A 23,873-nucleotide genomic window follows, 5' to 3' on the forward strand; every position below is an offset into this window, starting at 1 on the left:
ATGAAAACAACCAAGAAATACATCTGTTCAGCAATTAAAAGATTTTGCTGTGGTTATGGTGGTTAGACATGCTGACCAAAAAACACCACAGCAGCAAGCAAAACTGAATGTCGACCACAGTTATGGTAATCACAGTGCTTGCCACAGCTCTGTTAACCCTTAATTGTAGATATATAATAGTTCCATAATCATAACACACTCAGTTCTATTTTCCTACTAGCAGTACTTTTAAAAGGGACTTCTGATTTCTTTTACACTTTCATTTATTTCAATGGATGACATTAAAGCACATTTAGCCAATTTTAATATTAAATGAAGAATGTTGATAGAACCTCTATTTTCAGAATATTAGTTAATACTATAGTGGCTACATTCCACAAATGCTTTAATAAAGCCTCATTAACTAAGAGATTCAATGTAAATAATATTCAATGTATGACCTGAAACAACAGAGTCCAAAAGCCAATCTTCTGTTTAATAAAATGAGTATATGAAAATTTATGCTAAATACATATGTGTATATAGATAGTGCTTAATGATTACAGACAGAATAAAGTTCGCTTCAGTTTTTTCAATATACTATTTCCTACAAAGTAGTTGTAAAAAGTATGTTATGTGCCATCTAAACTAGAAATTTTGGATTTTAGTTATTCACATTTAGTAGACAGGTCTCAAACATTCTAATTATTTGAAATGGGAAAATCATTGGATCCATTCTCTTATAATAAAAAAGAGAAAACACTCATCCTTCTCTGAAATGCACCTTTCACTGTAAATATTAGAAATAATGTCTACAAATAGTATGAGTCCTAAGCACGTGTTTCCATTCAGCTGCTGCCAAGAAAGAGGCAAAAGCACTCGATGTTTGTTGTCATGTATCAGAAAGTTCCATATGATTTAAAATGGAACAGTTTACTTATTGCTTTCTATTTAAGAACCCAAAAAGCCATGTGAAACCTGTCTCCCCTGGAATTTACATAGCTCACCCTATGAAAAACTAGATTTTAGCTGCTAACAGAAGAGCTGCTCTGGCAGAAAGTATATAGGTATTAACACCAAAGAGGAAGAAAGCAAAGCATAGAAAAAGGTAGAAATGAAACAACATGGGGGAAAAAGGAATGGAACAAAAATTTAATGGTACAAGTGTGATGTAGAATATTCAAGAATAAGAGCAGTAAGAGGATCCAGGGATACCTGGTGCTTCCAGCCCATGAGGCCAGGATACTTCACAGAGCTCTACCGCAGTTAGGACTCCCCTACTTACAGGAACTCTCCCATTTCCAAGCTGCCAGCTACCACCTCCATATGCACATGCTGCTCTCCAAACACATATAGGAAAAAGCAGGCAAGAGCTGTATAACTAAAACCTACCAACAATCTACCATGCAATTGCATGTTCAGGTGATATTTTCATGAAACGGTTATTTTTATAAAGAAAATTATTACTTACAGTAGCCCTTTAAAATAATTTCTATGAACATAAGAACACAAGTTAAAACTGAATCACTGAGAATAAAACAGCCAAGCCTCCCTAATTTTATCAAAGACTGATAAAGTGAGGGGGGGTCTGGTACCCCTTTTCTTGGTAAATCAGTATGTTGTAAGTCAAAGCTCTCCCTTTAAATCATCAGGAGTCTCTTTCAGTAGCCAGACAACTGAGTTCATTCTTCACAATCTGCCTTGGATGATTTTGTAGCTAAAAGCACTAAGACTTCCTAGCCTCTTCTGAAAAAAAGCCCAAAATTTAAGACTAAAAATCCTTTCGCCATTTGGAACAGCTCGAGAAAAGTGCAATATGTGGTTCATTTTCATGTACTTAATGTTGAATCAAAATGTGTATATATTTTTTTCCATTTATACTAGCTTATGATATGAGAGTAGAGAAATGTACTGACCAAATTCCACATATCTCTTGAAACTGGAGAAATTTTCATTCCATTGGTGAAAGAGTACTGCTTTTCTCACCCAGTTTTACAGACCTTGATAATGTTCACATTGTCCCAAATCTTTAGTCTTCAAATTTAAAAAGAAATAAATCATGATCTTAAAAATACAAAATTAATTATCATATTAGTTTTGTTTTGAAAAGTTGAACTTGTTTTGCAAATCAGCTTTCTACAAGAGCTTTTTCAATTCCAAAAATGTGGGAGATTTAGTGTGCAATGCCCAAATGAATTTCTTCTTCTAGAATTGATATTACAGAATGTAGGTGAATAAACATGAAGATACAGCAGCTTTAAGCAATACATCAACATATTTGTTATTGTATAAAACAGGACATGACAGAAAAAACTTCCATCCTATACTTAAAGAGATTATTACTTCTCCATTCACTTTTCTATCTGAAGTGTTTGGTGCCAGCAGAATACCATTTTTCTGAACTCTTCTTATCATTTAAACATATCAAATTCTGCTAATAAAAGGATCTTAGCAACTTGTAACACCTGAAGGCTTATACCAAACATGCTGCAGGTGTGTCAACTACATGAAAATAATTTAATATTTATGTAGATATTCTTACAATTCTAAGATTACAATTACAAATTTAAGGATGATTTGTATTAACATAGATTATTATAAATCCAAATAGATTCTTAACATTTGAAAAGGTATTTTCTCTTCCAATATTTATCAGTTTTAGATGCATTGGACATACTGTCACAATGCCACGCTGGAGCAAGAGAAAGGACTATAAAGATTACACATCTGTAAACCAGCTGACTACATGAAATATTTTCCTTTTATTCCTCAAAATATGAAATGCTATTGTGTTTTGGCATTACCCAGTTAATTGTCTTTACACAAAAGATAAACACAGTCACAAATCTGAGATCTTCCCCAAGAAACAGGCCTAACTCAATGCTAAAACTATCATATGTCTAAAACATGTTATCTACATAAATTAAAGTTGTGGTGAGTATAGACAGCAGCACTGTCTCATGCTAGCTATTTAAAAGCTAATGTAGTGGCACGTTTTTATTAATCTTGTTCCACACATCAAACAAAAGGGTCTGATGCCTTCAAAGGCCCCTTTTTTTTCCTTTCTTTTTTTAAGCAGGGGGCTTTTTTTTTTTCTTTTTAAGTAGAAAAAGGAGCAGATGATAGTGAAATTTATGATGTACAGATGTAAACTCCATAGCTTCTGACAGTCAACATTAACTGTTTTTTCAACAGTGAATGAAACGGCATTGGATTCAAACAGGTTTTAGATAATATGGAGCAAATACTTCAAATTCAGAAGTGAAAAATTACTTTATATTTGGATTTCAATTCTTGCAGTTGTAAGAGCTAGAGAAAGCATGTACAATTAATTACTTATTAGTGCATTACAATGATCACAATTTCTTTATTTATTTAAATAAAATATGCTTAAGAAATGCCCATTGCATCCAGGAATATGAAAAAGAGTTTGCTGTTGAACACTGAGATATTTTCAGATTTCATGGGTAAGGCACAGTTAATTGAGGAAGACTGTTGGGAAGGATTATTTTTCTAGAAAGTAGGTCACAAACCAGTAGAATAGAAAATGATGATCTATAGAGGCTTCTCCCTCTCAGGTAGGTATATTCTGCTCCCTGAACATCTGCCCAGGTATTCAGATATCACTTAAAAATAGGGGTTATACACAGATTTAATAGAAATTAACTACTATTTTTCACCAAAACAAATATGTCCCTTAAAGTAATGTGTGGATAGAAGTCAGAAAAAGGAAAGGAATTAATATCCCTTTGGAGGTAATAACATTAATTAATGGGCAAACTGATCTAGCTCTATGCCTTGTACCACAACTGCAGAAATAAGGAACATGAACTCTATCCTTCCTTTAAACCTCATCTTTGTGCTGGCTTTAAAAGTCTGAAATGGAAAACTAAGTAAGGAGAAAGTGACTCTTAAAAAAGCTAAGGATTATCTTTGGGGTTAATGTCTGAACTACACCAAAGAGACAATCTCTCTTCCAGACCTCTTATCATTTGGATTAAAAGCATATAGAATGGAGTCCCACTAACAGGCTGGGGACCAGCTGTGTGGGAATGGGGCACTGATAGCAACTTACACCAGAAGGAAATGATTAAAGAAAGGATCTTGACCTCCACTGTACAAATTTATGCCAGTAAATCCCAGATGGCTAAGCTAATAAAATTGAGGTCTAATTAAACCACATCCCTTGCATCTTGTCTTTGCTTCCATATGAACAGGACATGGATACAATACTGAGACTATTCTTAAGGAGTCCTGACTATTGTATTTACTGGATTACTGGCACAAAAACTTTACCTATTCATATTCCCAACTGAAAACCAAGCAAGTAAAATACATATCACCACTAAACCTCTCAGGGTCATTTGCCCTCTGTCTGGCAAAATAAACAAAAGGTTTGTCAGCTAATTGTTCACAACCACAAATAGACCAATGTCCAAGACACAGTCCCAAGCAGAGAACATCAATGTGCAGTACTATCTAACAGACCTACATACATCTAATTGATTTAAGTAACACAGCTAATAGGTTTAAATCCAGAGTAACAATGCAGCAAAAAATGCTGAAGGAATCAAAAACTGATGAGCAAATAAAGCTTCTTTCATTAAAAAATCAGCTAAACAAAACACACAAAGAAAAGCACAAACGTGCTAACACCTGCTTCACAAATGCAGTCTGGGATGGCTTTAAAGATATTTTTGGAAAGTACTGTGAGTTATTAAGTAATTTGAAGATACTTGCCTGCAAAATGATTTTATTTAGAATTAATGATTTACCTTGCACACTGTGTACCACAGACATCAAATCACAAGGCCGTGGTTTCAGCCATTTTTTCATTACGAACAGTCAAGCTAATTGTAGATAAATTTTCTACTTAAAATGTGTTTAGTCTAATAATCCATAGGCCAAATTTGTCCCTTAAGGCAGATTTATACATTCCTGAAAGAACCCCCAAACAAACTCTCCAATTAAATATGGGGAAAAAACATTGATTGCAGACACATTACAATAATCATCTCAAGGAGTGCTGCATGTCAACTCAGCTCTGTTATGTAGCTCTTGTATTAGACAGAAACTGCAGTGAAGCTGCAAATGCAGCTTTAAAATATTACAGGATTTTTTGTGGATATAGGACTCAGGATAACCACTACCTGCCTTCCTTATTGATGGTGGACTAATGTGGCTGCTTCATTATTTGGTAACTACAGCTCTTTAAATCACAAGAACTTCTTAAACATGTAGCAAAATAAATAGTGTTTTCCTAAAGATTGGCAGAAATCTAACAGCAGGCTGCCATCAAATGGTGCTACAGCAAAGAGATTGGTGGGAGCCCAGTCCTTTTGGCACCACACAGCTCCTAAAGAATGTCAACACTGTCACTGAACCAGGACAACAGCCACGTGTTTTCTTACAAAACACATGAAAAAGCTGCTAATAATATCAAAATTCAAAGACATAAGCTACAAAGATGAACTAAGATGACCTTATTGGTCACCCAAATGTCCAGGTTTTTCTCCAATATTCCAGTATTGACAGTTCCTTCTCTGCAGCTACAAAGATTAAAAACAAGAATGGCACAAAACCTGTATGATTATTTGTGCAATAAAACAACTCGTACAGACTGTTCTAAACAGCAGTCACCACACTCGCAAGAAAGCAAGCGAATGAAAGTGTCTTAAATATAACATTCATGGATCCCTTTAAGTTCTGGCTCTGTACATTCACCATAAAAATACATTACTTGGAAAACACGATGATTAAGAGTCTTCCATAAAGTATTCTGGTGGCAAAATTATAGAGCACACACTATTCTACATACGTATTGATGGACATTTTTCAATTTATTTCCTAGTAGTTTCAGTCAAACACAGAAACTCTCAAATATTAACATATCTTCTATCAGATTTTAAACAAGAAATAGAGCATAAAGGAAATACTTTCAGAACTTAACTCATAGATAGTAACTTAGGTCAAATATCATGGTTTGCATACAAGTAATTTGATTAAGATAAATAATCTGCACTACTTTAGAGCCTGGCTTTATTTGAAGAGTTTTTTAGACTGAATTTGAAGTGCTTCTTTACTTTCAGACTCCTTAAAAGTTTTCACATAAATTTGGTTATTGACATTAAATTTAGATGTTATCTTCAGTTTCTGCCTACTGTACTTGAAGAAGAGTGTTCATACAAAAATGAAGCACAGTTCTTTGAAACAGATTACTTTCAAATAATGAAAAATATTTAAAATATTTTCTGAATTTATTGTAGGCACAGATTGAGACATTATTTATGATAACTTCTTTAACATATTTAAACCATATAAAGGAAATTCTGAATAGGGGAGACTTATGACTGTGAATAATTTAATAGCAAACATTATGATGTATTATTTATGTAGCACCACTGATGCACAAAAGAAGGCTCACACATAATAATGGGGTCTCTCCCTTGAAAGGCAGTTAAAGAACTGATGACATATTTCTCATCAAGGAGAACTTCCAATGAAATCAAATGAGTAAAGACTGCAGAATCATGCCATACTAGAGCCTTAACACAACTGTGTTACACAACTGTTAAAGGTTAACAGTCTGAAACTGAAACAGTCAGAAAGGGTAAAATACATAGAAAACTGAAGAATTCTGCATGCATTTATTGCAAAAGTAAAAAAGAGAAAGAAAAAAGATTTAACTAATAGAGGCTTTATTATAAACACATTCTGCATGCATGTTTGCCTGACTTTGCTGCACTGCACAACTACACCTAATTTGCTACTCTACCCTTATACAAGGTCACTAGTCTGCTACTATTGCTAGATTCCAAATTCAGGGGTAATGAACATTAAATTGTCTATTATGAACTTATACCTTAAATTTTGCAAGAATTATATTGAAGATCTTTTGGATCAATTTGCTATGGTATTTTTAAAGCAGCCAAACACAAAGCAGATACAGTAAGGTATATTTATTCTTTGTGGATTGTTATTGTCTCTTCATACCCTAGAGACAGCCAAACTCTCCTGAATTTTTACAGGCATTTTATTTTTGGATAAGTGTCCTGCATGTTTTCTGATCTGCACTAAAAATTATTTGAGATGTCTGACTAAGCAATCCAAGAGTTCAGTAGTCTTTAAAATAAAGAGAGCACAAACCCAACATCAGTCTGTTTGGTTTATCATCATTGATCTAAAAGGCAGGACGAGGACATATGCAAGACAAAAACATGAAATAGTCTATGCTTAATGAATATTATATAAAGCATTCTCTGTCCTTATGGAAGACAATGCTACTGTGTTCAAGTTCTGAAATTGGTTACTAGACTTCTAGTAAGCCTTCACCTTAAGAAAATATGTTCAAGAAATTGCATATTCAGAGCACTCACTCAAATTACCAGAATCCCCTCTGGTTTGGACAAGGCCTCAGAAAACAGACAGACACACTAGAACTTCTATGAAATTCCTGAACATTGTTATCTGAGCTGGACCTTCTATGGACAACTTTTCCTTTTTTTTTTTTTTCCTCACGTTTCCTTCAGTTTAAGAATCTCTGCCTTAATCAATATGGTCCCAATCCTAGTTGTGCACAGGACATCTTAGATCTGGATCTGTTTTTTATACCAAAGTAAGTCCTCCCATTCTGTCATATCAACATTTGATCTGTACTCCCAGAACTAAGTTTCTCTCTTCTATCTGGTAGCACTGGGCTGGAATAAATTTATTATATTTCCACTCTATTTTTGCATTGTTAAGATAAAAACCAAACAAATTTATTTTGGGAACAAAACCGCCCGACTAATGATATGAAGCGTAAAAACACAGGTGTATGAAAACCTTCAAAACTTGCACTACAAATAGATTAGAAACGCAAATTGGTAGAAACAAACACAATTATTATCTAAAAATATGAGAGTTGTTGCTGTTACCATATACCTGAATCAACGTAATAAAAATGAAGACTGGTGTGAGGGTGTAACTGACGACCACCCTGACCCACCTTCTGGAAGTTAAGGAGAAAATTCTTCTGACTCAGGTTTGAATCAGGGCTGTAGCTGTTGGGCTTTTTTTAAAACACATTATCAGTTCAGTGTAATGGTTAACAACTGAGTACAACTACTTCTACAAATGCTCCTATAAAAATATGAAAGTTTTAAAGTGTGATTTCCAAATGTAACTACAGTAAGTAAAGGCCTGAGAGGGAGCCTGCAGAAAGTCTCAACAGTAAAAAGCACTGTTATAGATACCTACACTGTAGTGTTTGCTTTTCAAAGTGCACACGTGCGATAAATTTTTCAAGTCTGCAGTGCTGTGCACACATGTATCAAGAAACTAGAACAAACCTTGAAATTAAAAAAGGAAAAACATGTGCAAACAAACTACAGATGTGAAACTTTGTTATAACATGAAAACACTAAACTTTTTCATATACTACTTTTATAACCCTTTAACATGTAGAGAAGTTTTACTAAGGAAGTCCAATGATTTTAACTATTAGAAGACTTGCCTGATAGCTAATGTCTTCTCAAATCTGTACTTCTGTTTAACCCCAGCTACTGTGGAATCTCAATAAGGACTTCAAAGGCAAGCAAGTTATCATGACTGCTATAAATAAATACAAGAACAAGGAGAAAGAACAATCTTTCTGCCTACAGGTCCTATTATTGCCACTGATGAACAAAAAAAGAGTATGGACTTGCTACAGTGAAGCAATTGTTAGGGATAAAAACCATTGTTTTTAATAAACGTGAATTACACCTTTCCTTGTGTGCTCTGGCATACCAGCAGCCTTGCTCACTTTTCTGAGACCACTGCTAATAAAAGATTGAACACAGCTGTATGGACATGGGTCTGTGGCCTGGAATCTGGAGCTGCTGGTCAGCTGAAAGGGGAGACTCTCATTTTGTTTCTCAAGCTCATGAACTTTTTCTTGTCAATGCACAACCCTTTCAATCCTTTCTTCCAGCTCCAGGCCTGACCCAGCCACTTGGGGCCGCCACCAACCTGTTCAGACTTTTTTTTATCATTAACAAGCTGTATTAACTTGGTGGTCATTCTGGGGAAAATAATAAAAAAGATGAAAAAGAATGTGAAAAGTCAGCATAAAAAGCATTCTGTTGAAAGGAACATAATCACTGTGAAGGCTTCAGCATAGAACCTGAATAATAAATTTCAGGTTTTGATATAACTATTACTGCCTGTGAAGAACTCTTTGAAGATAATTGAAACCACTGTGCAGCAATCTGCTTTATAGCACTGACAAATAACAGTTTCCTAAGGCTTATCATTTAAGGTTAGTAAAGGGAGGACACATATTTACTCCATATGGTGCTTAAATGTAATTTTTAACGCATGACCTTATATAGGAACCTCCGCCTGCTAAGTAAAGTTACAGATTTGGGATGTGGTGGGGCATACTGTAAAAGCTACAATTCCACAGAACATTCAGCTATTGAAAGAATGCTAATAATATACAACATTACAATTATACACAATTTCTAGTATTTTGGGATTTAAATATATATTTCATATCTAAAGTGGCTAGAATATATAGGTGGAGATATTTAAGAAGGTACACTGGAAAAACAGACTTAACAGTTCTCATTACCATACTCAATTTTACACTTGGCAGATATTTCCAGTGTGCTTTGGAGAAGGAATGGTTATCTGCAAAATATAATTAGATACAGAGGGTATGGTTGTCATCTGTCTTTAGAAGGATACAAATTTTGCTTTTGGTATCTCAAGGGTTGTACCTTTGACTTCCCTTGGTTCTGATAAACATTGCTAAGCTAGAACAAAAGGCAGTGAGGGCACATGGGGGTGATGTAACATGCATGAACAGAAAACATACCCAGAAGTGAATGCAAAAAACTTGGCATATAAAGAAAGAAAAGGTGGCTTTGATGAGACAGACTAGTTCAGGACTTTACAAACTCAGTTGCACATCTTTGAGACCTGCATCTAGTTTACAGGAAATCTATTTTTGAAGGCCCAGAAAGAAAACAGAAAATAAGGACACACTTCATTTGTTTAAAGGGGCTTGTTTTATTTTTTGTGTACTTGTGGACAGAAGCTTCTACTTAAAAGAACAAAAGTGAAACAAAAAAAAATCCCTAATAACTTCAGGATGTCACAGAATGTTACTTGCCTGTATCAGGTTTTTTATTTACATGGAGTTTTTTCAATGTTCTTCTACTGCAAATTCATTCCAAACTTCTAGTTAAGAGGGTTTTGGCAAGGAATGCTGGAAAAGAAATTCAAATTGAGGAGTTGAGTTTTTTCTCTAGCAAACACTGTACCTTTTATTTTCTGTGCCATAAAGTATTAATTCAGGTATTCTAATCTGAACATCCTGTGTAGTGCTACCTAAGTGGATGATGAGTGCATTTGGTAAGACATCTAACAGAAACACAGGAAATGCCCTTTGGAATAAGCAAACAATTAATCTCTTCCACCATCTTGAATTTGACAACAGCCTGACAGAAAAGATGGAAGTTATGTCATGCTGGTCAATTTGTTCCTGACTCACTGAATACCGAGTCAAAAGAGAAGAATGCTTTGGACTTTAAAAAATTATGAAATAGTCCCATCTACAGAAGGAATATTTTCAGCTACCCTTTTACGAATCTGTTAGCTTCTGACACCACCTTGTTTGGATGCAGCAAGACTTAATTAAGTACAGCACAATGTGAGCACATAGTCACAGTATTTTTGGATTAATTAGCCCTCCTGCACTGCAGTAATACCATGAACACTTCTGAACCCACACTGGTTTGCCAAAACAGCACTAAGTTTAATAACAGGGATGGAATCTCACTGTATACACTGTTTTGATTCTAGAATGAAATTCCTGATGAATAATTAGGCTTCCACAGCCTCTTCTACAGTTCCCAGAGCACTCTAACAGCATAGCTCTGAACACAAGGTACCAGCTCCAAAGTGACAGACAGTGCTGTAGTTCTGTACATGGAACTCTAATACAGTCTACCACATAGACATACATACACAGACACAACCAGAAATAAAAATTAATTAATTCCAAAGAGTTTTGTTTTAAAAAGTGCTCTGAGAGAAATCAGCATTTTCAAATTGTTAATACAGAAATATTACTGTATGCTAAAATAAAAGTATTAACCCCCATACCTTTTAATTTTCTCCTCTTGCTCATTTGCATGCTTCTTGAGTAGGTTGTGATCATCATGTGCATGAAGGAACCTGTCCTCCAGTTCTTCTTGACTGATTTGTTACCTAACTTGTTGAGCTTTTATATTCTGTGCAGTTGATGATTCTACCAAAACCAAGACAACTTTAAATTACCTTCAATGCAATCAACAACATATAGCCAACCCAAAACTCATTTTGAAATACCAAATTTCCCCAACTTTTCAAGTAATTTTATATTTTACACTTGTACAAGTCTGTTAATTTTTTTATTTATAGTAATTTTAATCACTTCCTTCTCCCTTCCTCTTACAGATGAAAAAAAGCAATTAAAATTATACAGCAACCTGTTTTCATACTAGACAAAACAAAGGAAGCAGTTTACCAAGCAACCAGGTTCTGCCAAAGATACTATCTCAAAATAAGCATTACCTAAGGGTTCTTTCTAATATATTCCAAAGTTAACATATTATCTTGAAGCTTGAAAATATTAACTCATAATTCTTAAATTTACTCAGATACAAGACTAAGCCCAGGTGTTCCATTCTAATAGCAGCTGAGTAACATAGCAGAATTGCATAATAATTTGGTTCCCATTTTGTGAAATGGATCTGGCCTTGTCCTCAATTCAGCAAAAAAAAATCCTCTTTTCTTCTGGAAGTATGAATGTTACAGCTCAGTGACATTTTTAGTTTTTAGCATCTCACAGCAATTCCCCTCTTATAACAAGCAACTTGAACACTGAATGGGTCACAGCATCTTTCACAATTTAACCCAGATTTTGAATGGTATTTGAACTTAATTTTGTGAGTGGCAACATCAGAAACGTTTTTAGAAAGAAACTAAAGAAGCCACTGATCAAAGTCTGTAGCTGTAATAAATAGCAGCTGGTACAAACCTTGTAATCCTTCAATTCCAGCTGGAGTTAGACCTGTATGTCTCACAGGCAGGTCCCCCACAGTTACATCAGCTGCAACAGGCACAGCTTATCTAGGGATAACAAAATACAAATCAAATTCCTCTTCATCTGTTATTTAAAGTGAGACTAGAACGAACAACACACCATATGAAATGAAGGCAAAAGTTATGGCAGAAATGACAGACTTCTGAATGCTCCTATCTCAGATTGCTCAGAGAACAATTTAAACTCTGAAGTTCTCAAGTTTAATTTTATGCCAGTATTAATCCATTCACAAGATACACCTTTGTTGTGCAATAACTCCAATTCTATTTAATATGTGTACAGTTAGCTTTCTGAAGTTCTAGCTCTGCTGTTTTCAGGAATCTTTGCACTAAGGCCATATTTCCAAGTGGATGTGGGAAGGGGACCTATGGGTTTTTTGTTTAATTGTTTTGTTGGGGTTTTTTTTAATTGTTTGTTAATTTTAAGAGTGGTAAAAGCTTAAGGCATTGAATGGTAGATGAGCAATGCCATCTTCCATATTTTGAATGAAACTCTTTGAAACAGGTGCTGGAGGTTATGAAGTGTTGCCTACATTCTCTTAGTCTTCTTTCAATCACTGTCATAAAAGAAATTACTTTTTAAGACAGAAAGTCTCGTATGAGTGATTCTTATAAATCTGAACGTGATTCTATCTTGCGGCAACAGAAAGCTTAGCAACATGACGAAGTGAGATTAGGAAAGTATTAATGTGAAAAAGTACTACATTTGTTTTGGTGTAATATATGAACATACTTCTTAACAACTGCTGTTTCCTCCTTGTCTCTGGTGCAGAAAATTACATGTTGGTCACAGAGTCAAGTAATGCTGAAACAACAGGAGAAGGAGAGATGTGAAGTCTTTCAACAGTCTTACCCCCAAAACAATTGTTACACTCTTCAGGTGATATAAATCCTTAGTCAATCCAAAACCATCTAGAAAAGCTCTGGGAAATTAACAGTGATGCTACAAGAGACTTGAATCAGAGGCCACAAGCAACATGGTACAATCAGATACCCCATGCAATATCTGTTAATTCAATCATAATCAAAAGTGCTGCCTAAGCTTTTTCTTCCATCATAAATAACTCTCCTTATGGCTTTGTTCTAAAGAAACAAAAGGGATTAATGGAAATTTAGTTTCCAACAAGTCACTCTTGCTTTTAATCTTTTGGTTTTTTCATCACTAAAATTTATGATAAAATATTATTTCCAGACTTTGCTGTTTATGAATAAACAGGAACACATTTTTCTTCCATGTGGAACAAATGTTTCCTTATCATGACCACAGAAGTGAACTGAACTACAGTTGTAGACTTGCAATATGGTTGTAGTTTCAATGTTGTCAGTGACAGAGAATACAACTCTGTGATGTTGATGTCCACACCACTCAGCCAATGGCACAACTGGCAACCAATGTAATCACATATCCACTGGAATCCAGCACCTCAGCATCCTCAATTCTTTTTGCATTGCTCTTACAAAATCCTCCACAGTTCTTTGTAATTTTTTAAACTAGCTCTATCTGCAGTCATTGGCTTCACTCAGGTCTAGGTTCATTATTATGGCTACTATTATATGGCCCTGTACCAGTATGGCTACAGGAACTGAGATCAAAGGGAAACAGACATTTTACCTCCAGAGGATTAGCTAAATTTGGTTCATGGTGGTAGCAAGGAGAAGATGCTAGAAGATACCTTTCTAGAATGTGGTTGTCCTTGCTTTCACAAATAAAAAATGGCAGAGGCTTTTTTTGGGCATCGAGAGCTAAACAAGTATTTTATCAGCATGACTCCACAATGTTTATGATCCATCAAAATCAGGCTTCAAAAACTCCAGAACAGTAACAGGCACAGACAAACACTACTGGTTTTCACTATTTGCTGAAGAAACTTTAATATGGATATCTACCTGTTATCTTCAGTATGAGAGAAATCTACTTATTTAAAAACAGAGACAAAACAACACACGCTTGTCACTCAAATAAACAAACAACTCTTGCCAGTAGTAATCCATTACCAGCTGCAGCAAAACCACAGAAATACTTGAGCTGTAAGTAAACTAACATTTCAGAGATGCACACAAAGACACAAAGCCAATTTTTACTGGCAACATGACATGATTTCGAGTGACAAAATAAAGCAACTTCAAATCTGAAGTGTCCTGAAAACTTAGAAGGTGAAATTTTCAAAGGGAAGAGAAAGGATTATTTCATTTCCATTACAAAGTGTCAGAAATCAAGCATTCAGCTATCTTTTCTGTCCTGGGCCACAGAAAAAGAAAATGAAAAAACCAAATGCAAAAAAACCATATTAATTTGGTTCATCAGATACCGTGGTTCTAGGCAGAAATAGTACAAACATGCCTCCTGGTTTTAGGGAGGCCAAATATAATTACAGATTTAGAATTTGGCTTGGCAACTTATTTGGCTGATTAGTAACATACCCATGTCTTTAATAATCACTAATAACCACCAGTTATGCTGCTGCTTTGAGAGGACACTTCAAACATCAAAGCATGTGTTACATATGTTACAGTTCCTCTTTGAATATTATCTGAGTGTCAATCACAAACACTTAAACAAAATTACTTTTCCTTGCAGCCTAGTTCCAGCGTTATTTCCCAAAGCTTATGAGATTTCTCCACAGCATTCTGTATTACTTTTGAAAGCATTTCCAAAGCGATTACATCTGACAAAAGTGTACATCAACATTGCTACAGAAGTTATGGTACGTAAAAGTACAGCATCTCCAAAAATAAAGCTTAACAAAGTGAGAGAGATATAAATTTGTATTTGCATCTGGACAGATCCATGTGCCATCCTCAACTTCAAAAAACTTAAAGCAGGCTTTATTTCCAAGATAGGATACCCTACAATCATTTCAGCACAGATTCTTTCTCAAAACTAGAGAACACAATGTACAAAGAGAGGAATATTCCCCATATCTCTGGGATTAACCTGTAAGGACTTCAAGTTAGGTATAAGCAAGAATTTTCAATATAACTACTAAAGCTAAAGAAACTGTAAGTCTCTTACACACTTCACTACTTCACAAAAGTGGCTCTATCACCACCTGTATCTGAAAATTTACTACAAAAAAACTGCACACAACTTTGCACTGTTATACAAATCTGACACTAATAAAATTAATACTTATCCAAGCTCATGCTTTAGATTCAGATTCTCATATAACTCACAGAAGTGTACTTTTGTAGCAACATCCTTTAAAGGTAGCAAAACTGAGTGGGGATTACTTAATTTTTTGAAAGTTCTCAGCCAATGGGGCTATAAGTGACTTCCAGAGAGGGGGTTTCTAGCGAAATCATAGGAATTACAACTTAATTGTTTCAACATGGTTTTTGAATTTGAATGTCAGACATGGCCAAGATGATCCTTTTGTTACAAAATCCTACTTCCCCAGTAGAGGGAAGTTAAAAAAAGAGGTGGGAGGGACCACCCAGCTACGTTAGCTTATCATAATGTATTTCCAGCCTATGTTCTCCCTCTACTGAGTCCTTAAAATATACATGTTTGCACTTTATTGGTCTTGTAACCAAAATAATCTCATTTATAATCTGGTAGAAATAGACACACATATCATCTTTCAAATGTCATGTGCTGCAGGGCTGTGTGTTTTGGGAGGCAGACAGGGAAAAAAAAAAAGAAGATATGGAAGATGTTAGGAAATGGGATTACAACGTCCTACTGTAGCGTGAGGGAAGAAACATCTCTCAGACCTCTAAGTCCTACTTCAACACAGAAAAATCCAAACAACCGTGTCTTGCCTTCACCACACTTTACAACGCGTCCCACTTTCGATTCGGCCGCGCAGTTGGGGCGGCGGGCAGGGCAGGCGGGCAGGGCTGACGGGGCAGGGCTGACGGGGCAGGGCTGACGGGGCAGGGCTGACGGGGCAGGGCTGACGGGGCAGGCGGGCAGGGCTGACGGGGCAGGGCTGACGGGGCAGGGCTGACGGGGCAGGCGGGCAGGGCTGACGGGGCAGGGCTGACGGGGCAGGGCTGACGGGGCAGGGCTGACGGGGCAGGCGGGCAGGGCTGACGGGGCAGGGCTGACGGGGCGGGGCTGACGGGGCAGGCGGGCAGGGCTGACGGGACAGGCGGGCAGGGCTGACGGGACAGGCGGGCAGGGCTGACGGGGCAGGGCTGACGGGGCAGGCGGGCAGGGCTGACGGGGCAGGGCTGACGGGGCGGGGCTGACGGGGCAGGCGGGCAGGGCTGACGGGACAGGCGGGCAGGGCTGACGGGACAGGCGGGCAGGGCTGACGGGGCAGGGCTGACGGGGCAGGCGGGCAGGGCTGACGGGGCAGGGCTGACGGGGCAGGCGGGCAGGGCTGACGGGGCAGGGCTGACGGGGCAGGCGGGCAGGGCTGACGGGGCAGGGCTGACGGGGCAGGCGGGCAGGGCTGACGGGGCAGGGCTGACGGGGCAGGGCTGACGGGGCAGGCCCGCAGCGCTCCCTCACGCAGGACCGCCTCCACCGCCCGGGCTGTCCCGCCCTCGGGCACGGCAGCTCAGCTCCGCTCAGCCCTGCACCTTACCCGGTACAAAGCACAGGCCTGCAGGGCTCCTTTGAACCAAACGTGGAGGCTCCCGGCCTCCTCCCGCGGGCACCGAGCGAGGTCTGGAGCCTCCCGGCTCTGGAGCCGTCGCCCGCAGCGCGGCTCCCGCCGGCCCCGCTCCTCGCCGGCCCGGCCGGGGACCGCCCGCTCCAGGACACGACGCCGCAGCCCCGGGCAGCTCCAGCGCCCCGGTCCTCCCGCGCCGTGCCCAGAGGAGGAGAAGCTCCCCCCGTACTCACAGCCCCGCCAGCCCCACGCTCCTCAGCGCTCCGTTAGCGGCTGCCGCTGTTGCCAAGTGGGCCCTTCCCCTTCCGGGCCGCCCCGGGCCTGCCGGGATTTGGAGTTCGGGGCGGGGCCGCGCACTGCCCGCGGAGCCGCGGTGCGGCCGCTGCCGGCGGAGCTGTGCGGGGCTCCTGCGGTGCTGCTCCGCTCCGGGCGGACGGCTAAGGCGGCACCATGAAGAGGAGAGCAGGGGAGCGGGAGAAAGAACTGAAGGTACCTTCCGTTTGCTTCCTGCTCCCCGCAGCCCCGAGGAGAGTGTGTGCCCGTGGCCAGCCCAGCTCGTGGGGCTGTGCGGGGCAGAGCTCGCCGGGGTTCCGCTAGCTCCAGTGCTGGAGCCCCGAGCCAGGGGACTCCGAGGCCGCCGTGGAGCTCGCTGTGAGAAGGAAGAAGCCCCGGCCCCGAGCTCGGCGCCGCGGTCACGGAGCCGGGGCTGAGCTCCGCGTGTGCCCTGCGCCGCCCCGCGCCCCCGGGGCTGCCCGGGCAGGGGCTCCGCTTCACCCGGGGTGCCCGACCCCCCTCTCCTGAATGAGGGGCGCCTCCTGCAGCGGTAACAGGAGCTAGTGGTAAAGCGTGTGCCATCTGGGCAAGATATTTCAATTTAAAAGAGAGTTCTATGGTATATGGTAAAAATTACGCCAGGACTGTGTGCTTGTTTTTGTCGAAACATTCACAGTGAGGTGATGCACTGTGTAACTGTGCCTAATTCTTAAATTTATAGATACTCTACACTAAGCCTGACCTAAATAAATATTTTTAAGTCTCTTATACCACCCGATCTTTATAATGTTTCTTTTCTTGTTCACGTGTTTAGATGCAATGCTGTTACATACTTACATTGGAGATATTATTTCAGTCTCTGTGGAAGCAAACAGGAGTGCTGAATGGTTGCTATTTCAGGTGCCTTTGAAAGGCTTGTTTTACTACATTGTACAATATTTTACTTCAGCCCTTGATGGTTGTTGTACTTCTGCTGATTTTGTTTACAAAACAGTAGTACTGAGAAGCAGTAAGTGACTTGTTTGAAAGCACCGTACTGGTATTAGAGGTGTTAGTGAAAGGAAAGCTAATTCCATTATAAATTTTGAAAATGCTAATCTCACATACCTGAGCAGGGAACATGCTGGTTTTGGTATTGCTGTTAATTTCCTATTCAGTATAAAATATACTATTCCCCGCAAAGACAAGGAAAAGGTCTGATATAAATTTGCAGCTAAGTATTTTACTAGAAAACTTTAGGGCCTCTTTGTCATGGTAAGTTTCATAACAACTCCTTAAGGACTATCTGGCCATTTTGTAATTTGTCTTTCTGCTATCCCAAGTTGCGGAGGGACAGCAATTTCAGTGTTACATTTGTGTTCTGCCCCTTCCATGTATGTCAAAACATATGCAGATGTCCCATCCAATACCTTGTAGAAAAAACCTCAACCCACCAAGGGCCTTTGTCCTGAATGTATTTGGGAATCATTTTTATTAGGAGAATAATGGCCCTTGATAAGATAATCGATCAAGGATACCTGTGAGGGGTAGAAGGATGGTGCTGTGAGCTACATTGGCAAAGGCTATAGGAGGAAAGGCACTTGAAGAGGTGTCAAGAACGATGCATGAGAAATACTTGAGGTCAAGTGCAAGAGTACTGCTATAGACACAACTCGATGTTGGTGTGCAGATAGAGAAGGATGAAAGATAAAATTCTTACAGAGAGTTTAAAGGTGTCAATGCTTATAGAATGCCGTAGAGGGATGTTGTAAGCTGGGTACTACTTGAGAGAAGCTAAGTGTATTGAAAGTGAAGCAAAATGAGCCTTTAGAATGTCTTAGAATAAAGGCTGCCAAAATAAAAAGCAGCAATGGGAAAAGAAGGGGATATGCTAGAAGGAACATAAGTGGGTTTTTTTCCCATGGAAGCATCCTCATACTGATTATTTTCTACAACTTAATTGGAGATGTAATCTCTGGGCTCCTGGCAGTGTCCCAAGTCACCCTTCAGTCCTTGGGTTTAGCCATTCCTAGCTTATGTTGATCACCTGAGAAATTCTGAAGACAAAGGAACAGTGTCTTTATTGTGGTAGTTCTGCCAAGACTTCCATTTAGGTACTGATTAAAATACTTTTTAGAAAACCAAATATGAGTGAGGTTAACCCAACTTCTTCAGGAGAGTAAAATTTATGAGGCCTACTACTGAGAGGGAAGTGGTTGGGTAAAGAAGCTGGTTTAGATTATGTGTCTTCTGGCAAAGTCTCTTGTTTTCCAGAATTAAATCCTGAATAAAAGTTCTTGTTTTGCTATAATTGTGTACAGTTAAATGCTGTCTATCAGAATCCCACTGATAGCTTTTGCTTTGTAATTATGTAGTACGTTTCTTATATGTGATAAACTTTTCTCTGGCTCAAATTTTCTTGCATATAGCATATTTTGATTTATGCTGTTATAGAAGAGCATTTCTGTTCCAAGTACATGTGGTAGAAGTTCTGTAGAGTGCAGTGCTGTCATACAGCAATTTCCACTTTGCAGATCACTCAGTTGGGTTGAGTAAGATTAAATGTGTAGCAGAAGTGAAATTCTTTGTGCTAGTGATCGGTGTTCCAAGACAAGAGGAGGATGCAAATTCATTCTTGGGATAAGAGTCTGAAAGAAAAGTAGGAAAACGATAGCCAGAAGTTAACTACTCATCTGTTTTAAACACCATATGGGGCATTGCTAATGTCCTGTAGACTATTTCTCTTGAGGCTTAAGTGGACAGCAAAACACAACTACTCTGAAGTTTTTAGATACCTTTGGAGCTGTTGCAAGCCATCAGCTACTCTGGCCTTTCCCATAGCAAATATTACTTCTGTGCATAAAACCAGAACTGTTAGAGTAGATGTTGCCCATTAGCTGAAAAGGCATTTTTATGAAACAGTCTATTGCAGAGTTATTCATGCTTATTTGTTTTAGCTTAGAATTCCATTTCAATAATACAGTTTATAGTTATTTTGATTATTTGTTCTTTACACTGTTGGTCAGAGTTGGTCACTTCTTTTTCACTGGGTGAGAAATGTACCATGCAAAGTAAAACCAAACAAACTTCCAATTTGGTGATCTAAGTAGGCTATTTTCTCATTTTAGATTTGGGAAGAAAGCTTTTTGCTTTTAGAATGCTTATTATCTTGATTGATGAATTTAAAAAATTAATATTTAATATAAGACTTAATGTTCTTGAGACTTTTTTATTCAAAGTGGACTCTTAAAGTAAGTTTCAGTATGAGAGTGGCCAACTTCTAATTATTTCCTGTGTATGCTTCCTCTGTCACTCTTTGCATGTTAACACCCTGTGCCATTACCAAGTGAAAGAGAAGATACTCAGCTAGTGTGGAGTATTATTTTCTTTTAACGTAAAGGTATTATACCTTGATGGGTCTTTGAAATAGACCACTAAAGCCAGTTCACAATTACCTTATGTAGCTGTTTATGCTAATTCACATTACTATGAATACTGACTGCAGAGAATGTATTCCACAGACACTACTGTTATGTTTGTACAGCTCCCAGCACAGCTGGGACCCCAGTTCAGTAAATTTATTGCTGTACAAATAATAAATGCATCAATGTGCACATATCTGAATATTCACAGGGGCTTTTACAAAGACATTCATATGCAGTATCACATTTGTGAGACATGTTGGACAAAGTGGCAAGGAAATATGCAGCTTTAAATAACACAAAGCTTTGTATGTATTTTATTTACAAGGAGAAAACGGGAATATACTGAGTTTTGGTTGAGATATCATTGAAGGTCTTATTTCCTGAATCATCCTCATCTTTGCTGCCTGCAAAATAATACATCTTTACAAGGTAAAATAGGTTGCTTCAACATATTAATGCTCAAGGAAAATTAGACAAGTATTCTCAAAGCATGATTGAGGGTTTGGTTTTAGAATGAATGCTGAAAGATGGTGCCCGTACCATACAATGAAGTTTAAAAACTTTAACGTTACCATGGTTTGTTCTAATATGACAATGATTTATTGGTTCCAGTTATTGTTCTACCTCTTAAGATAAAAAACATTATTAAAAAGAGTGAAACAAAACAAAATTTTCTAATTGACAGATTAGATTATTTTAGAGATTGTATTTAGGAAAATTAATGAAACAGCTTAGATGCAGTTAAATAAGCTTCTTGTCATGTCATATTTCTGCTTAGGTAAATGGTGTGCAGGTTTTAGCAGAATCAGCAACCAATATGCCAGTAGCAATTTTTGTGGTAATCACATTATTGGACCTTCCCATTATTAATGGGACAATAATTAAGAAATAGTGTTGATAGTCACATCACACATGATTTGTATATTGGAAATGGTCGGGTAGAAGCCTTGCATATGCAGAATAAAATACAAAAAAGAATGAGTGGCAAATGTTTCTTGCTTTTTAAATTCATCACATTCCTGCTGTTTGAATTGCCTCAGCTGCTAATGCTGGAACCATTACAGTAATGGACTCGGCAAATGAAGGAGAACCGAGACACACACTTTATTACTGGAGGGGTAATTTTCTCTTCATCTGTAATAGCAGCAGTGCCTAGTATTGATCAGACCATCAAGATACTAATCCTCTGTAAAATTACTTGTTATAACTGAAAATGTGTTAATCCAAATCAGTCTGTGTCCTGACTTTCTACTTACTATTGAATACAGACTATTAGATGTGGTTTTTTTGTGATTTAAAGCCTTTACATCAATAATAGTCAGAGCTTCTTTTGCAAGAGAATGTGCTTAATCTTAGCTATGGCCCAGGGTTGTCTTTTTGTTTTAACTAGAACATCACCCACTTAATTAAGAAGTGCATGTCTATCTTTCTGCTTGGAATTATATTGGTACTTTAGACTCTGCAGATTTACTGAATGTTGTTTTACATTCAGTGACTTGTTTTTTGCTGTAAATAAGGACAGATCTATGGTTCACATAGTGGAATCTACAAAGATCTTGGAGCTAAGGATGTAAGGAAAATGGCTGTTCAAAACACCAATTTGGATTTTGTGGATGGGAGTAGTGTTAGGGAAGTTCAATGCCAAGGATCTAAAGGTCTTAGTTTACTTCTATCCTTTGACCCACTACATGAGACAGTGGTATGGTGGGCTGTGTGTGTTCTGAATATAGGAAGGCTTCTTTTTGTCTTATTTTTTCCCTCTGTTTTGTCTATTTTTTCATAGTCTTGTATGTATAAAATGGAAGCTCACGTCTCTAACTCACACAGCCTCAGTGCAGTGGCTGTTCCCAGTGCACAGCACCCTGTGGGACCTGAGTGTGGGAGATGGTTCCATGAACCCCGACCTTTCTCTGGGCTCCTGCCATGGAGCCGTGGGTGACAGCCGTGGGTGTCCTGCCAGCCCATGGTAGGCAAGGAGCATCCTAGAAGTGGAGCAAGCTGCCCCACTGGTTGTTTATGTTAGAGACTCTGGTAGGCCATGCATTTTAGAAAATTTTTGTTGTTGTCTAAATTAGATTTTTGCTCTGGTAAAACAGTATTTTTATCTATCTAATTACCCCTCTGCTTTATTTCTTCATTATACTTTAACCGATTCAGCTTCTATCATTTGGAGAGACTTCACAGTTCCTAAAAAGTACTGGAGTTTCAATACCTTTAGAGGGATTGTTATTCTTTGTCTGCCTCAGAACATTAAATTTCCCCGTGTTCTAAGGAAGAATATGAACACAGTATATGGTTCCTGGTAAATTCCACTTTCCCCAGTGAACAGCTTCTTTACTCTAGTTTTCAAGCCTAGACTGTTGTAAACATGAGTATGTTCTCAAATAGCAACACTGAGACAGAGAAAACAGTCATTTAAAAATCCAGTGTTAGACATGAATTTCTAAAAAGATGGTGATAGTTCTTTAAATTATTTTTCAAATACTTCAATAGATCATAGCATTCAGGAAAATTAAATTTGCCCACAGAAATGAGGAAAAGTGAGTTTTGAAAATCCTGAGTGTTTTCTGTAGAAAAATAAAACTTCATGTGAATTGAATTTTGGTGTTTGAATTAATATCTTTCTGAAGAGAAATCTCGAGAAGCTTGGTAGCAGATTATTCCGTTTCAGAAGGCTAGGTAGTCACCCAAACCCTTTAGTCTTCTGGTTCTGAACTGAGTTTATAATCTTAGAAGTTTCAGATGGAAATTAATGTTTTTGAAATAAAACCGTAGTGAAGCGTCTCTACTGGAGATGCAGTACAAGTCCTATTTCCAATTTTATTTTCAAATTTTGAAAACATTTGATGAATAATTATTATACTTTTTTCTTTTACATCAGAGGAGATTCACTTTCAGCTGACCCAGGTTAGTGAAAACTAGACAGGTCAATCAGTGATTGCCTAAAGGTTGTTTCTGTTCCCTTGCAGTGGATGATCAAACTTATGCAGTCTTCAGCTGAAGCAGGGCTGGGCTGTCATGCTTTTAATAATTCATCAATTTCTTAAATTATTTAATTACCTGTAATGACCAAGAGCATCCAAAATGTCAGATGATCCTCTTCCCTCCAGCTAAGGCTGAAAAGCACTGTAGTGTTTTACTGTATTCTGTTAGGTTCTCCAGTGAAGTGCAAAACATGGTTATGAGCATTTATTAGCATTTAAAGTATGGCACAGATGAAACATATATTTGAAGCTTTCTGGATAGAAAATTATAGTGCTGTAATTTCAAAACACCTGTGATTATTTATTGGAGTCTGATTATTGGAAGAAACTCTGCTCTGCTTTATGTAGCTTAGCAGTTTTTTGCTTCTGTATACATTCTACCCCAATTTCTAAAAGAATTACATCTTTATCTCCTAGAACTTGTTCAGCTTCATTTTGCTCTTTTATCTGCTGCTCTTCCCACCATTTTTATTTAAGACTGTAAAGTTACTTTAGTGTAACTGCTCTTGTCACCTTTGCCCTTAGCTAATCAAATAGTTTACCTTGAGGGAAGCATT

At 38.2% G+C, this 23,873-nt stretch overlaps 1 protein-coding gene and 1 long non-coding RNA gene across 19 annotated transcripts in view; one reads left to right on the forward strand and one right to left on the reverse strand.

The window, feature by feature from the left end:
• LOC105758733 (uncharacterized) overlaps positions 1–17,495 on the reverse strand; it is an 80,290-nt gene extending 62,795 nt beyond the window's left edge. For 11 of the 16 annotated variants that reach the window (XR_012057787.1, XR_012057781.1, XR_012057782.1 and 8 more), the window contains exons 1-5: positions 16,629–16,950; positions 12,827–12,898; positions 12,029–12,120; positions 11,113–11,257; positions 10,118–10,213 (exon numbers count right to left, since the gene is read on the reverse strand). This is a non-coding gene — a long non-coding RNA (uncharacterized lncRNA). Of the gene's footprint in view, positions 1–10,117; positions 10,214–11,112; positions 11,258–12,028; positions 12,121–12,826; positions 12,899–15,820; positions 16,025–16,628; positions 16,989–17,148 lie in introns of those variants that run through there. The other 5 variants (XR_012057790.1, XR_012057783.1, XR_012057789.1 and 2 more) reach the window with 5 other exon arrangements.
• Positions 16,972–23,873, forward strand: part of FTO (FTO alpha-ketoglutarate dependent dioxygenase) — a 224,967-nt gene continuing 218,065 nt past the window's right edge. For all 3 annotated transcript variants that reach the window (XM_030282500.4, XM_032750511.3, XM_041718491.2), the window contains exon 1: positions 16,972–17,144. In XM_030282500.4, the coding sequence (XP_030138360.4) occupies positions 17,106–17,144 (39 nt within the window). In that variant the 5' untranslated portion in view covers positions 16,972–17,105. The remainder of the gene's footprint in view (positions 17,145–23,873) is intronic.

This window comes from Taeniopygia guttata, chromosome 11, assembly GCF_048771995.1.
Source record: "Taeniopygia guttata chromosome 11, bTaeGut7.mat, whole genome shotgun sequence".
Classification (NCBI taxonomy): domain Eukaryota; kingdom Metazoa; phylum Chordata; class Aves; order Passeriformes; family Estrildidae; genus Taeniopygia; species Taeniopygia guttata.